This window comes from Mobula hypostoma, chromosome 6 (assembly GCF_963921235.1).
Source record: "Mobula hypostoma chromosome 6, sMobHyp1.1, whole genome shotgun sequence".
Taxonomy (NCBI): Eukaryota; Metazoa; Chordata; class Chondrichthyes; order Myliobatiformes; family Myliobatidae; genus Mobula; species Mobula hypostoma.
Genome location: NC_086102.1, coordinates 75172452 through 75187380, shown reverse-complemented (window position 1 = coordinate 75187380; position 14929 = coordinate 75172452). Strand labels below are relative to the sequence as shown.

The following is a 14929-nucleotide window of genomic DNA, read 5'->3' as shown; positions in this document are numbered from 1 at the left end:
CCTCCAACATCAGGTTGTTGAACCAAAGGGAATAACTTCAGTCAACTTCACCCGTCATTGAAATATTCATACAACCAATGGACTCACTTTCAAAGGCTTTTCCTCACATGTTCTCAATATTTATTGCTTATTTATTTAGTATTTTTATTATTTTTTGCATTTGCACAGTTTGGTGTCTTTTGTAGACTGGTTGAATGTACAATTTTGGTGCTGTCTTTCATTGATTCTGTGATGGTTATCATTCTTTGGATTTATTGAGTATGCCCACAAGAAAATTAGTCTCAGGGTTGTAGATAGTGATACTTATGTATAGAGCTTTGATAATCAATTTACTTTGAACTTTTGAACTTTGACCTTTTTAGAAGCCCTTTGGGTTCTCCTTCACCTTGTCTGCCAGGGCAATGTCATGTCTTCTTTTAGCCCTCTTAATTTCCTTTTTAAGTGTTTCCTTATACTCCTCAAGTACATTATTTGTTCCTTGCTGCTCATACCTGCTATGCAACTCTTTCTTCTTCTTAGCTAGGGAGTCAATATTTCTCAGAAACCAAGGTTCCATAAACCTGTTATGCTTGCCTTTTATTCTTTCAGGAACATACAAAACTCTGTATCTCAAAATTTCACTTCTGAGGGCCTCCCATTTACCAAGTACACCTTTGCCAGAAAACAACCTGTCCCAATCCACACTTGCCAGATCCTTCAGGTACCATAAAAATTTGCTTTTCTCCAATTTAGAATCTCAATCCAAGGACCAGAATTATCCTCCATAATTATATTGAAACTAATGGCATTATGATCACTAGATTCAAAGTGTTCTCCTACACTAAGTTCTGTCAACTGCTTTGTCCCATTCCCTAATAAGAGATCTAGAATCACACTCTCACTAGTTGGGGACTTCTATGTACTGATTAAGGAACCTTAGCTAAAACACATCTGACAAATTCATCTGGCATAGTTTGCATATTGTTGTTTGATTGTTTGTGGTTTTTGTATTGCTATATTTATGCTCTATTCTTGGTTGGTGCAGCTGTAACGAAACCCAATTTCCCTCGGGATCAGTAAAGTATATCTATCTATCTATCTGTCTATCTATCTAAGTTCTTTTCCATCCAGCCCTTTTACAATATGGGTATCCCAGTCAAAATGTGGAAAGTGAAAATCAGCTACTATCACAACCTAATGTTTCTTGCAAAAATCTGTGATATTGCTACAAATGTGTCTTCTAAATCTCGTGGACTTTTGGATGGCCTATAATATAATCTGATTAACATGGCCATACCTTTCTTATTCCTCAGTTCAATCCATAAAGATTCTCTAGACGAGCTCTCCGGTCCTTCTTGACTGAACACTGTTGTAACATTTTCCCTGACTAGTAATGACATCGCTCTACCTTTAATTCCTCCCACTCTATCAAGTCTAAGACAGTGGAATACTGGAATACTGAGCTGTCAGTACTACCCCTCCTGCAACCAAGTCTCACTAATGGCTACAATGTCATAATTCCCCGTGCTGATCCATGCCTTGAGCTCACCTGCTGTTTCTGCAATACTCCTTGCGTTGGAATATACTCAGCTCAGAACATTAGTCCTATTGTACTCAACCTTTTGATTCCTGACTTTGTATTTTAACAACATCTTTCTCCACAACCACTCCACTATCTGTTCCAGTGCTCTACATCCCACCCCTCTACAACTCTTCTTTACACCACACCGTGCAACATTAGTAAACCTGCCTGCTAGGATATTATTTCCTGTCCAGTGCAGGTGCAGACCATCCCATTTGTACATGTATCACCATCCATGGAAGGGAGTGCAATGATCCAAACATCTGCAGCCCTCCCTCCTGCACCGACTCCTTAGCCATGTGTTAATCTTCCTATTGATCTTCCTATTTCTGTCTTCATTTCTTGTCACGGAGACACTCTAACAATGACTGCTTCAATTTCTCTCTCCTGACCCAGCTGTGATGTTGATATGACCCCTGCATCGCTCATCAGTGGCTGAGACAGTGTGCATAGGTGTCAGCCAGGTGACCATTGCTGCTTGACCTGCTGAGGTCCTCAAGCACCTTATGTCTTGCTCCAGGTTCCAGCATCTGCAGCCTCTCATGTCTATATTTGCTAAATCATCGCAAAGACTGTTGAAGCATTCTCACGTTGAAAATGTTTTCCTATTCTCTTTGACAGGAGTTCTGTGCGACCCCCTCTCACTACCCTGCTGATCTTCAACCACACTCTCAAACAGTCTTGCTGCTACAGCCACGTGTCCTTCCTTGTACTTGCGTCACCTCCTCACCTGGAACCACCTATTGCATACTTCCTCTTGTTCCGTGCCTTCCTTCAATATTTTTATACTGGTTATGCCCCATTGGTCTTTCAGTCTAGGTGAAGCTCCTGATCCAAATCATTTTCTTCCATAGATACTGTCGGACATATTGTCTTGTGTGTTGTTTAAGATTCCAGTGTCTGCAGTCTCTTGTGTCTCCTACCCATGACCATGCCGCGAGTCAGTCTCTTGAGTCTGTTGCCTATGATGATATCACGAGTCGGTTCTTGTTCAGTGTACGAGGCAGGCCTTGGGTGCTCTTGAGCATATCCATTTTCACATGGGCCCTGCAAACTCCAGCTTCTCCTTTGTGTGGTTGGATCCTCATTAAGTTCTTGAGGTTGTAAAGATCCTATCAGTGGAATGGGTGAAAGGATATTTCATGCTTTATTGTCCAGGGACTGAGTGATGTTTAACTTCATATTCTATTTGTATGCAGTCAGGGGATCATCATGACGATTAATATTTTTGCAGGCTGTTCTGGAGAATGGCACTGCTCAGTCAGGCAATGACTGGAAGGGAAGGAGGAGCGTCTTTCCACCTGGGTTGGTGACAGATGCTAAAAATAATTTCGAAAAACATTCAAGCAGATCATCAGATTCTCTAGTCCCTCGGCTGGTGTGCGGATTGATACTTGTGGGACAAAACGGGATTGAAGTTAAAATATTTCCTTAAGGATTGTTACATGGTTAGCGGATAGTCATTTAAACCTGAGGTGTGTAGGAATTTCTTATCTCAGGATCATAAATCTCTGAAAACCTCTGTTCTAGAGGGTTCTGGGGTTGGATTATTTGTGGTGTTTAAAGAGGAAGCTGATTCATTTTTGAAGGATCAGGTAACTGGTACAGTACAAAAGGTAAGGCCTGATCATAATGAAGGGTGAGGCCAGCTTGAGGGACTGAGTGGCCTACTCCTGCTCCTGTTTAGGTATGTCCCTGTGGACAAGATGAGATGGATTTGGAATCCAAACCAGCAAAGATTTTCAGTTTTGTTGAATTTTCCAGAATTCAAGCATTGAAAAAGGATTAGGCATTCTAAACTAAGGTAAAAAAGAAATATTGACGTCTAATCCATAATGACAATGAAGCAACAGAGAGATTCACTTGATACTTCCCCAACCAGAATCATCATGCAGTTGAACCTCCAAACATCAGTAAGGTAGATAACCTCATTCGTGACCCCTTGTCTAAAATTCAAACAATTATTGAACCAATCTTTAGTACCTCTAGCCTTCTCTCTCGGTGAGTCTGCTGACAGATATTTGAGTCATAATGTCATTCTGCGAGGAAATGACCCTTCTGGTCCAACTTCTCCATGGTAACAAAGGTGCCCACCTGACTTAGACACTTGCCTGCATTTGGCCCATATCCATCCAGACCTTTCCTATCCATTGACCAATCTGAATGTCTTTTAAATTCTGCAGTTGTACCTGCCTCTACCATTTCCTCTGGCAGCTCGTTCCTTATATGCACCAGCCTCTGTGTGAATTAATTATATTGGATAGACAACAGAAATGTTTAAAGTTTATAGTTGATGAGACAGGCTGGTAATCTCATTGAAACATACAAAATTCTAGTGGGATTAAATAGAATTGTGCCCTTGTTTGCAGACACCACAGCCAGGGGAAGTATCATTCCCAAATGCATTCTGTTGAATCCCGCGAGAATTTTGTATGTTTCATTGAGATCACCTGCCAGTCTCTGAATAAGGGGCTGGTGATTCAGGACTTCAGTAAGAAGGAGTTTCCTCGTGCAGAGAATACACCACCATCAGGCCTGTGGAGACTTAGTTACTACTCCTCATCATGAGGGACGTTGATAGGTTTTAAGGGAATGAAGAGAAAAGGGGTCGGTGCAGGAAAGTTAACATCAAGGTACATATCACTGAATGGTGGGTCAAGCACAAGAAATCAGATGACCAGACACCTGTTTCTATTTCTCCTGGACACAGTGAACATATTGACGGTGTTCAGCAACTCAAGCATGGAATAAGCTGAAATGTTTTTAGAGTGAATAGTCTTGTTGAGGTTCTGAGAGGAGGATACAGAACATTGGTGAGAAGAAGTAGGTACCAGAAGAAGAGGTGTGGCTGGGGCCCATGGAAGACATCAGGAACAGAGTGATTTAGAGGCAATACTTGAATGGTGACGTTGCTATCTGTACAATGAAAATGTCCAGAAATCCTGATGGCAAGCAGTCTGTAAGCTTGAAGGAGTGGTGCTCCAGTGCATCAGCAGAATGGCAAGCTTCCTCTGAGCGATATGATTGAGAAACTGTTTGAACAGCATGAGCGAGTTAATTCACTAAAACTTCAGGACAGTTGCTGAGCCACTACAGGAGCCCACAAACAAGACAAGAAGGAAAAGTCTTAGACAAGGTGCTTCAGTATGGCAAGATGCCAGGTTCAATCCGATGGAGAAACACAAGGCTTCAATTGTTCTCAGTTGTTTAATTACTGGATGCAGGTTCCAGATCAAGTGTCTTGAACTGAAATGTCGACTGTCCATCCCTCAGAGATGCTGCCTGACCCACTGAATTTGTCTGGCATCTTGTTTGTTGCTACAGATTCCATCATCTGCAGTCTCTGTGTCTCCAACTAGGGGAATGGTCTGATTCAGGCACAGAATGAGTTGACTACTTTCAGGAGGGACTGGTCTCCAAATTGGTCCCAACTCACAAGTTCCTAAGATCCATTGCAGAAGGTCATAGCAGACATGGACTTCCTGGTATCAAGCAAATACAGTGTAGCCCGAGTGCAGCAAGCCAGATTGTAAAATACCATGGTGAACTTGAGAGCCTTTGAGATGATTCAGCGAGGGACAATCAGAAGAAATGGCTTAGTGACTTCAAACTGGATTGGCTGAAGTAAGTGTAAGTGGCTGGCAGAGGAAGGATGCTAATGGACAGATGAGTAGAGGAGGCAAGTGGGGGGAATGGATAGATGGGATTGCTTCGGGAGATGGTACTAACTTGATGGGCATAATGGTTTTTTATAGGGTTCCTGGGAAGTACAAATACACCAGGTGTTGTGACTTCTGATACATCTTTATGCAGACCACTGTCTTGATTTGAGAGTTACTGCTTTTAGTAAAGAAAATTCTGCTAATAGCTCTACCTATATCACCTATGTCACTTTTCTTGACAAGGGGAATACTTAAGAGCCTTTTGGACATGGGTTGCCTTTATCTCCCTGAGACACTGTAAATGCATCTATCCTCTTCAACTCATCCACTTCATGAGATTGGAATTTCCATCAGTTTTCTTCCACAGTGACGCCTACACTGTAGCCAACCCTGGATAATTCTGGATTACTCGTTTCATAACTACACAGTCCTAGTAGCTCAGGCCTTTTCTGTTTAATCAACTGGGGACATAAGAACAATACAACCAGACCAGTTGCCTTCAATTAAAGTCCAGCTTAGAAATGGGTGGAATTCCAACACATCTGGAATCAGTATTTTGGTCAGTAGCCAAGTTAAGAATATGTCACAGGGATTTGAAATGTGCTTCAGGACTCAGGTTCAATATTTTAACCTTCAGTGGAATTTGAGCAGGTTGGCTATGGAGTTGGAGGTCAGTTTGAGAAGTAATCTTTTGTGATACCACCAGCATAAAACCCTGGTGACTATAACTTGCAGAACTCACTTGCTTATAATTAATGGCCAGTGTCATCATTATGTTAGCAAATAGCATCAGCTCATTTTTGTCATGTAACAAATGTTCTCCAAGCCTCCAACTCTACTAACCAGAAGTACACTGGCAACTAATGATAAGGGATCCTCTAAGTTCCCCTCACAGAGGCCACCGTGACATGGAAATATAATGCTGCTCCTTCATCAGCAGTGGGTCAGAAACCTGGAACATCCTGACTGAAGGCATTGCATTAGTTCACAGGAGACTCAACACAACATTCGCAAAGGCACCTAGAAACGGGTGACAAGATCAGGCTTTAAAATCAATTTCTCTAACTCCTAAATGAACTAAAAAAATGATGGACTTCCAGAAGTGACTGAACAGCAAGGATAACTACAGCAGATCTAGCAGGTAAGGCAGATGTTCTCAGGGCAGGGATAACTATGTGGGACTGGGATATTATAGTCATTACAGAAACATAGCTAAGGGAGGGGAAGCTTCTCTTCCTCCGCAATCAGATATCTGAATGGACAATGAGCCCATGTACACTACCTTGCCTTTTTTTCCGTTTTACTCTCTTTTGCACTACTTATTTAATTTAATTACATTTATGTTACATTTAATTATTGGCATATGCCAGTTACATATATCACTGGCATATGTTGCAAAATTTGTTGTTTTATGGCAGCAGAACCTTGCAATCTATAATAATATAAAAAACTATAAATTATAATAACCTTAATAGATAATGTATATTCCCCAACTCTAAGTATCAGTTCACATGAACATCATAAGCTTGTCTCACAGAAACTGTCAGCACACAAGTCCACAGAGGACTTGGGACTCATTCCTGCATTTCATTCTACCTCCCTCATCTATACCCATCCATCTTCGAGACATTATTCTCAAGACCCTGTGACTTCCACTAGGGTTCAAAACAAACAGCTCCACTAGCCCCTCTGGAAATGGATCTTTTCCTGATCTGATCTTATAGAACTCTCTGAAATTCCTGTCATTTCTCCAGAAGAAATAATGATATTACCCAATAAAGACAACTTTCCATGAACCTCCAATTGTTTCAAATTTTCATGCATTGGCTGACAAATATTACTAAATTTTATTTTATTCATTTTCTGAAATCATTAAATTAGTGAAACAGTTAAATATATTCAAGAAGGAATTAGAGTTTGTTCTTTGGGTTAGAGAGCTCAAGGTTTATGATATAACTGAGGACCTCAGTTATAATCTGACTTCTTGAAAAAGTTGTTGTCAAAGCAAGTTAATGATTAAAATTGCAAAATTGGCTTCTGCCCCTTCAAGCTGAGAATCACCTGCTAGTAATTTATCTAGAGCACCAAAAGGTAGTTGGCATCTGATAGATAAATTCATGTTATCATTTCAGTGGATCTGTCCTAGGCCCAGCACGTAAGCGCAATTATGAAGAAAGCACAGCAGTGCCTCTACTTCCTTAGGAATTTGCAAAGGGTTGGCATGACATCTAAAACTTTGACAAACTTCTATAGATGCGTGGTAAAGAACCTATTGACTGGCTGCATCACAGCCTGGTATGGAAACACTAGTGCTCTTGAACAGCAAATCCTACAAAAAGTAGTGGATATGGTCCAGTCCATCACAGGTAAAGTCCTCCTTACCATTGAGCACATCTACACAGTCATTGTTGTAGGAAAGATGTATCGGTCATCAAGGAACCCCAGCACCCAGGCCATGCTCTCTTCTCACTGCTGCCGTCATGAAGGTGCAGGAACCTCAGGACACACAACGCCAGGTTCAGGAACAGTTATTACCCCTCAATCTCCAAGCTCCTGAACCAGAGTAGATAACTTCACTTGATTTCACTTGCTCCATAACTGGACTGTTCCCACAATCTATGGACTCACATTCAAGTATTCTTTATCTCACGTTCTTGATATTTATTGCTTATTATTAATTGCTTTATTGTTATTATAATCCTTCTTTTTGCATTTGCACAATTTGTTGTCTTTTGCACATTGGCTGTCCACCTTGTTGGTGCTGTCTTTCTATTATTCTATTATGGATTTATTGAGTATACCTGCAAGAAAATGAATCTCAGGGATATATATGGTGACATATATGTACTTAGATAATAAATTTACTTTAAACTTTGAACTTTAAATATACATGCCTGCTGAGGTCAAATTATGTTGTAGAGGTTTGAAGACAGTGTGACAAATCTGTGAAACCTCCTGGAATTCCAACTGTTGCTGGCTACCTGCATGGCCACGGCAGTTTAAAGGTGAATTTACTCACAGTCATAAGATGTTGGAGATGCTTCTTTCACACCTCTTTAGATTGCTTTTAAATCTTCTCTGCCAAAATTATCTCATCCTCATTTTTGCCCTTCTAATTTCCTTCTAGAGTGCAAATCTGCATCCTCTATACTTCTCCAGGGATTCATTTGATTCCCACTGCCTGTACCTGATCCATGCTTCCTTCTTTTCTCTGGCCAAGCCCTCAATATCCCTTGTCATCTGTAGTTCCCTGCTCCTACCAGCTTTGCCCTTCACTCTAACAGGAACATGCAGACTTTGAGCTCTCACCATCTCGCCTTTAAAAGTTTCCGACTTGCATGTGGGCTCTTTGCCCACAAACAACCTATTTCAATCAATCTTGCATGCTCCTGTCTCATACTGTTAAAACTCACCTTGTCCTAATTTAGAACTTGCACCTGTGGGTCTGGTCTGTCCCTTTCTATATTGATTGTAAAACTAACAGAGCTTTGGTTACTGGTCCCAAAGCACTCTCCCATTGCCACCTCAGTCACTTGTACTACCTAATTATCCAAGAGTAGGTTGAGCTTTGTTCTCTCCCTAATCAGAACTTTTATATATTGCCCAAGGAAACATCCCTGAACAAACGTAACAGACTTCACTCCATCTAGGCTCCTGACAATACGGCAGCTCCAGTCTGTGTTAGGAAAGTTAAAATTCCCAACCCATTGTTCTTGCAGCTCTCTACAACTCCCAGCGTATTTGCTCCTCTAATTCTCATTGACTATTAGAGGGCTTATAATACAAGTCCAACTATGTCATCTTCTTATTTCTCAGTTCCACCCATGAAGCCTCACTAGACAACCCTTCAGTAATTTCATCTCGAACTACTGCTGTAACATTCCCTTTCATCAAAAATGCAAATCCCTCTCCTCTCTTTCCTCCACAGTTACCCCACCGAAAGCACCTGTTAAGCTACCAGAGCTAGCGGAATCAAGTTTTGTATCACTGGCATATGTTGTGACAATGGCCCATTTAAGAACCCTTTGGCCTCTCTTCTGTGAACCACAGTCCTGCTCTTTGTAACAAGGGCCGGTGTGCTCTGCCTGCTATAATCTTGTGTCCTAACCCCTCCTTTGACAGAGGGGCTTTGATTCTCCTGTCTGCCTGTTAATTTGGTCAAGTGCTAGATGAGGAAACACTGAGAAGTTGGCCTTAGCAGCTGGATTAGCCAGGACCTTTGAATACACCCTTGCACAAGACTTTCCCTTTGCTGTTCCCGGCTCCCTATAGGTAATGAAGCCCACGTGCACTCTGAACATGACAGCCCACCTAAATGCAAGGCTTCTCTTCACATCTGAATCCAAACAACTTATGCCTCTGCTTGCCTGATTATCATATTGTGTTTAAGAACTTTGTTATATTTATATAGCTTAATTCAAATATCTAGATAACTTTCACTGAACAAGTTGTGCCTGACTTATCATGATTAAGTTGTAATAATATGTTATTTCGCTCTTTTAAAACAGAAAAGCCTATGTGATTCTTATCTGAAACCTGTTTGTTTTTCCATTCCATTGATTGAAGGTACACCACAATTTTCCTCTTAACCCAGTTTCCAAAAGGTACCATTTCCTTTATAGATCTCTGTTTGTATGCTATGAAAATACTGAAAATTGACACTAACCTGTCAAGAGGGCGGTTGGCACGGCTGCATTCCATGTCATGAAGACAGGATAGAGACTATCTGATAACTCCTGATTTTCACAAAATAGTCCACATACTTTGTTCGCTCTGAAATATTTGAATTCAGACCTGCATGGAATCTTTTTTAATACTTCATCTTCTGGTAAAGAAAGCCAACATGGCTTAAATCAGTGATAATATATTTTGAAGCAGAGTTTCCAAGAGTGTCTGATGATTCAGTGCTCAAATTCACACAAGAACACAACAAATAATACCAAAATTAGCTTTTCTGGCCATTCAAGCCTGACCTGCTATTTAATTTGACCATAGTTGATCTATGCTGGGTACAGTTCCTCCTCTGTGTCAATTCCACAATCCTTCAAAAATTTATCTCCCTTTTTTTTTGCTTTAAATACCCCTGTGATGTAGCCCCAACAAACCTTCTAGCACAGGGCATTCTACAGGTACATCAATCTTTGCGAGAAGAAGTTCCATTGCATCTCATTTTTAAAAGACCGTACCCTTATCTTTCAACCATGTCCCCTCATTTGAGACTCGCCATGTGTGGAATCACCTATGGTGTAATGTCTGCCTTAGGATCTCTGCATCAGTAAGGTAAACTCACATCCTTTTAAATGGCAAGGATCCAATCTTTTTAGCCACTTGTGATAGCACAGCCTTCTCAACCAGAAATTATGAGACACAGTCTCATGACATATTTCAGTAAAGTCATTTGGGCATTGGGTGCAAAACATCAGGGAACTCAAAATATCAGTAGTTATATCTAAACTCACTTAGCTGACATTTACTGTGATTTTTATCTTTACTCTTGTTCAAGAACTATTGTTGCGTTTAGGACAAGACAGCAAGATTCCACTCACTGTAGTCGTTCAAGTAGCCTCTCCCAATTCAACTGGTGCTCTCTGTAGAAACATTTCAGAACCCCATTCATTGAAGAAATATCTAATTTATGAAAAAATTGTCCTGAATAAGTGAATGAGACTAGTAAATAATTCAATGTAGGTTGAGGCAAATTTATATCAATTGCATTTGAGAAGAATCCAAGTGGCTCCCAAAGTGGTGATATCACTCCCCAGGGATGGTGAAAGTTTATAAAGGGGTGAAAAGATAAAGGGGGCAGTGGTAGGTTGTGCTCAGTAGCAAGGTGGTACAGATGTGTATTTACAGGCGTAAATTAAGAAATGAAATATATCTTATAAGCATTTGATCCTCATAATTGGATACAATGATCATGTAATCATCTCAGCCCTTTTCTCAGACTTTGCTCAAAGTGAGTTATAAGTGTTGAAAAGCAATGAGACACTTTTGCAACTGGCATATCATGAGAAATCTGGCCTGTTATTTCCGGGCCTAGACCACGCATTATTGCTGCTGTAATACAGTGTTATCTAGTAAGATTTTCATAGTGTAATCACGCAATTCCTGTGAATTAGGGATGGCATTCAATGTGGTAAAGCTCAATATCTGCCCTTTTGAATGGTCTTGACCACATTTCTCTAGCCCATGGCCCAACTGAGATATTGCTGCCCCACTTTATGCACCTTCAGGCAGAGAATTAGGTTTTCCTTGAGTTATTATGATGTCAGAACTTTCCCCTTTATTGATCACAATGCTTGAGGTTGGATCTCAACACAGGTGATTGACCATAATGAAAATGGCAGAAGCAGATCAAACAAAAACAAAGTGTGGACAGTATCAAGTGGAGTATCAGAAAATGGATTTAGACCAGCACTAAGTGACCAACAGCAGCCAATGTGGCTGTTGTGTGAAAAGTTCCTTTTCAAATGAGGCAATGAAACCATCCAGACTCCTTGAACATTTGAAGAGAATACACTCTGATAAAGCAAACAAGAACTGGCTTATTTTCAGTCAGTTTATGAAAACTTTCAGAAGCAGAAACTCATTGCTAAATCTGGAAAGCCCTATATAATTGGAGAAAAACTGATTCAGTCAGCAGTAAAGGACGTTATGAGTATGTTTTGCATAAGTCACCAGACCAAATAATTAAAGTGATTCTGGTCAATGACAAGTCTGTTCAAAGATCGATGGATGTAATGTCTGACAATTTGGAAGACATATTGTGCAACATATTTAGAACAACAGAATTTGCTGTGCAGTTGGATGAGCCAACTTTGCTGGGCAATGAATCTTTGCTTTTTAGTTATGCTTGCTTCATAAAAGATGAACACATGGTTCAAAAGTTGTTACTTGCAAGGGGACTAGAAACAGATATGAAGGGGGAGTCAACATTTTGGATTGTTGAGCAATTTTTCAGAGATGGACATTCTGTTGACCAACATTCTTGGTTGTGCAGCGATGGGGCACCATCAAAGACAGGGCACCACTGTGTGGTTATTGCTTTCTTGAAAAAAACTGCACTTAACATAATTACAGTTCACTGTGTAATTCACAGACAGCATCTTGTCACAAAAAACCTAAATGATCAGCTGCACAAATCAATAAATACTGTTATGACAGCAGTAAATAAAATCAAGTCCCATGCTCACAATTCTTGACTAATTCAAGAGTCTTGTTTTAAGAATGATGAACAGTTTGAATGCTTGCTGTTGCACACAGAAGTCAGATGGCTCTCAAAGGAAATTAATTGAGAAGCTTTTCTGCGATTTTTGAAACTGTAATAAGATTCTTTGAAGACTCAAATTCAGTAATCAACTCAAGAATATTAGGCATGACAGTGCAAATTTGTCAGCATTATTCAGGAAGTTCAATTAAATCAGCCTTCAATTGCAAAGAAATGATGTGAATCTTATTAAGTCAAATCTGTCGTCTCCACATTTCTGTCCAAGCTAACCCTATTTAAGTGCAACATTGGCCATGACCTTTTCCATTTTCTGAGCCTCACTGAATCAGCAGAGAAAGGAGGAATACTCAATGGTAATCTTCAGGTATAGGTTACACGGGTGAGATGCATAAAGACCTGTCAGAGAGGTGACAAGATCTTCTCTCAAACTAATTTCCAAATTGGGTAATAAATCCATTTCTGAACACTTCTAATGATGAATTAACAGAAAGGATGGAGGAAGAACTGATCTCGCTACAAAATGACTTTGAGCTGAAACTGAGGTTCAAAAAGTAATTTCAAGACTTTTAGTTGCAGAAATAAATCTCTGAACACTATCCCGCAATGTGGAGAAAGGTCAAGATGTTCTTTATTGACTTTTCGACATCATATTTAGTGGAGAGCGGCTTCAGTGCAGTCACCCAATCCTTTCAAAGTAATGAAACAGACAGCAAATTACTGAATGTAAGAATCTGACACAGTTTCTGAGTGACATTCAGCCAGATGATGAGAAGCTGATATCACTGCGCCAAGCCCATCATCTCATTGAAAGGTGAAAAGGCAATGAAGCAAAAACTAGTTGGACTTCTAATATACACTCTAAAATTGTTGATGAATATTATTTTTACTGTAATTAAGGAAATAAATTTTTGTAGCTTTAAATAGACTTGAATAATTTTTGCAATTATTTGTCACTGCTTTGAATTTGCAGCTCCTGTTTTCTTTCACTGTGCATCAAAAATCAAAATCCTTTATAGTTATTATGTAATGACTGGAAAGGGTGATGGGGTGTGGTCTGCGAGCCAAGGGGGTGGTAACCTGAAAAAAATTGGGAACTACTGATCTGGACAAACACTTGCAATTGCAAAGGCATAGCAACACTCTGATATACACAGTGGCTGGTATGAACAATGTGGGCTGAATGGCCTATTGATGCGCTGTATAACTCCATATCTTTAATGTGTAAAACATAGGGCACTTTTACTAAAATATTATGGCTCTGACAAACAAGTGAATTAATAGAATTGCACAGACTTTACCAAATTAAAATGCATTAAAGGAAATAGTTTTATTAAAAAAATGAAAAGTGGAAAATAATTACATTCTATCACACTGCCTGATCGCACTGGTTTATGGAAGATTTAATGTTGGTGATTATGAAATTAATCTCACTGGAAACCTGAAGCTTAACTGAACTGTATTAACTTCAAATGCATTTAGAAGCAGTTTCTGATCATGCCTAAAATAAAATCTCATCTACTCTCTGTTTACAATTTTGACTATTTGTTCAATGCAAACACACATATGATTTAGTATTAAGGTCACATTATCTTACAAGATAGGGAATTTTTATTTTATTGGACAATTAAATTATCACTTATTGAGGTGAATGAAACCCCATCAGTATTGGCCAGGGTTTCACTGTAGTTCCTCATTTAGATAGATTATAGAACATCGAACAGTACAGCACTGTACAGGCTATTCAGCCCACAAAGTTGTGCCAATTCTGATACTAATTTAGTTTCAAAATTTCTCCAGCCATAACCATCCAATGAAAGAACAACATTCAGGTTTAATATTTTACTTCTATTTAGGTGCAGTCTTTCAGACTGGAATAGAGAATCCAATCTTTTGAATTTAAAATAATTTTCTTAAAACCTTTATTTGCTGTTAACAAAATTCTTACCGGTAAACTTCTGTTTCCCCGCTAACAGCAAGCCCTACAAATGCCAGCAGACTTATCCACACGCTGCGTAACATCTTTCTCTTCTATAAAACACTTCACAGGGCAAGCACAGTTTAAATGCTTCCAGCTGGATAGACTTCAACTTCTCTTTCTTTCTTTGTCTCTCCCTCTCTCTTGCTATCTTTTTCTCACTCTCTCTCTTGCTTTCACTCACACAAACATGTGCACACTGTTTCTGGTAGTGACACTGTTGCACTGAAAGGAACCTCTCTTGTTGATCTCATTCTATACTCCCCTTCCCCCATACAATGCATGGTAGTTATGTAAATGATACAACCTGGCCCCCTCAGGAAACCACTTAGTGACGTTTCCACTCTTTGGATTGCCAGCAAATCTTGGGGCTGAGCTCGACAAATTTGTGTGTAGTGTTTGCAGTAATGAATTACTGGGATGTAGGTGGCTCCAAGCTCTACCTCCCAGGGACAATAATGGACTGAATCCTTGCAGCTCTTTCATTCGGAAACCATGGTGAA

At 39.9% G+C, this 14929-nt stretch overlaps 1 protein-coding gene across 1 annotated transcript in view; it reads right to left on the bottom strand.

Annotated features, from left to right (window-relative positions):
• Nucleotides 1-14628, bottom strand: part of egfl6 (EGF-like-domain, multiple 6) — an 81342-nt gene extending 66714 nt beyond the window's left edge. Inside the window, exon 1 of the mRNA XM_063049927.1 lies at nucleotides 14397-14628. Coding sequence (XP_062905997.1) covers nucleotides 14397-14470 — 74 coding nt within the window. The 5' untranslated portion in view covers nucleotides 14471-14628. The remainder of the gene's footprint in view (nucleotides 1-14396) is intronic.
• Nucleotides 14629-14929: the final 301 nt, after the last annotated feature.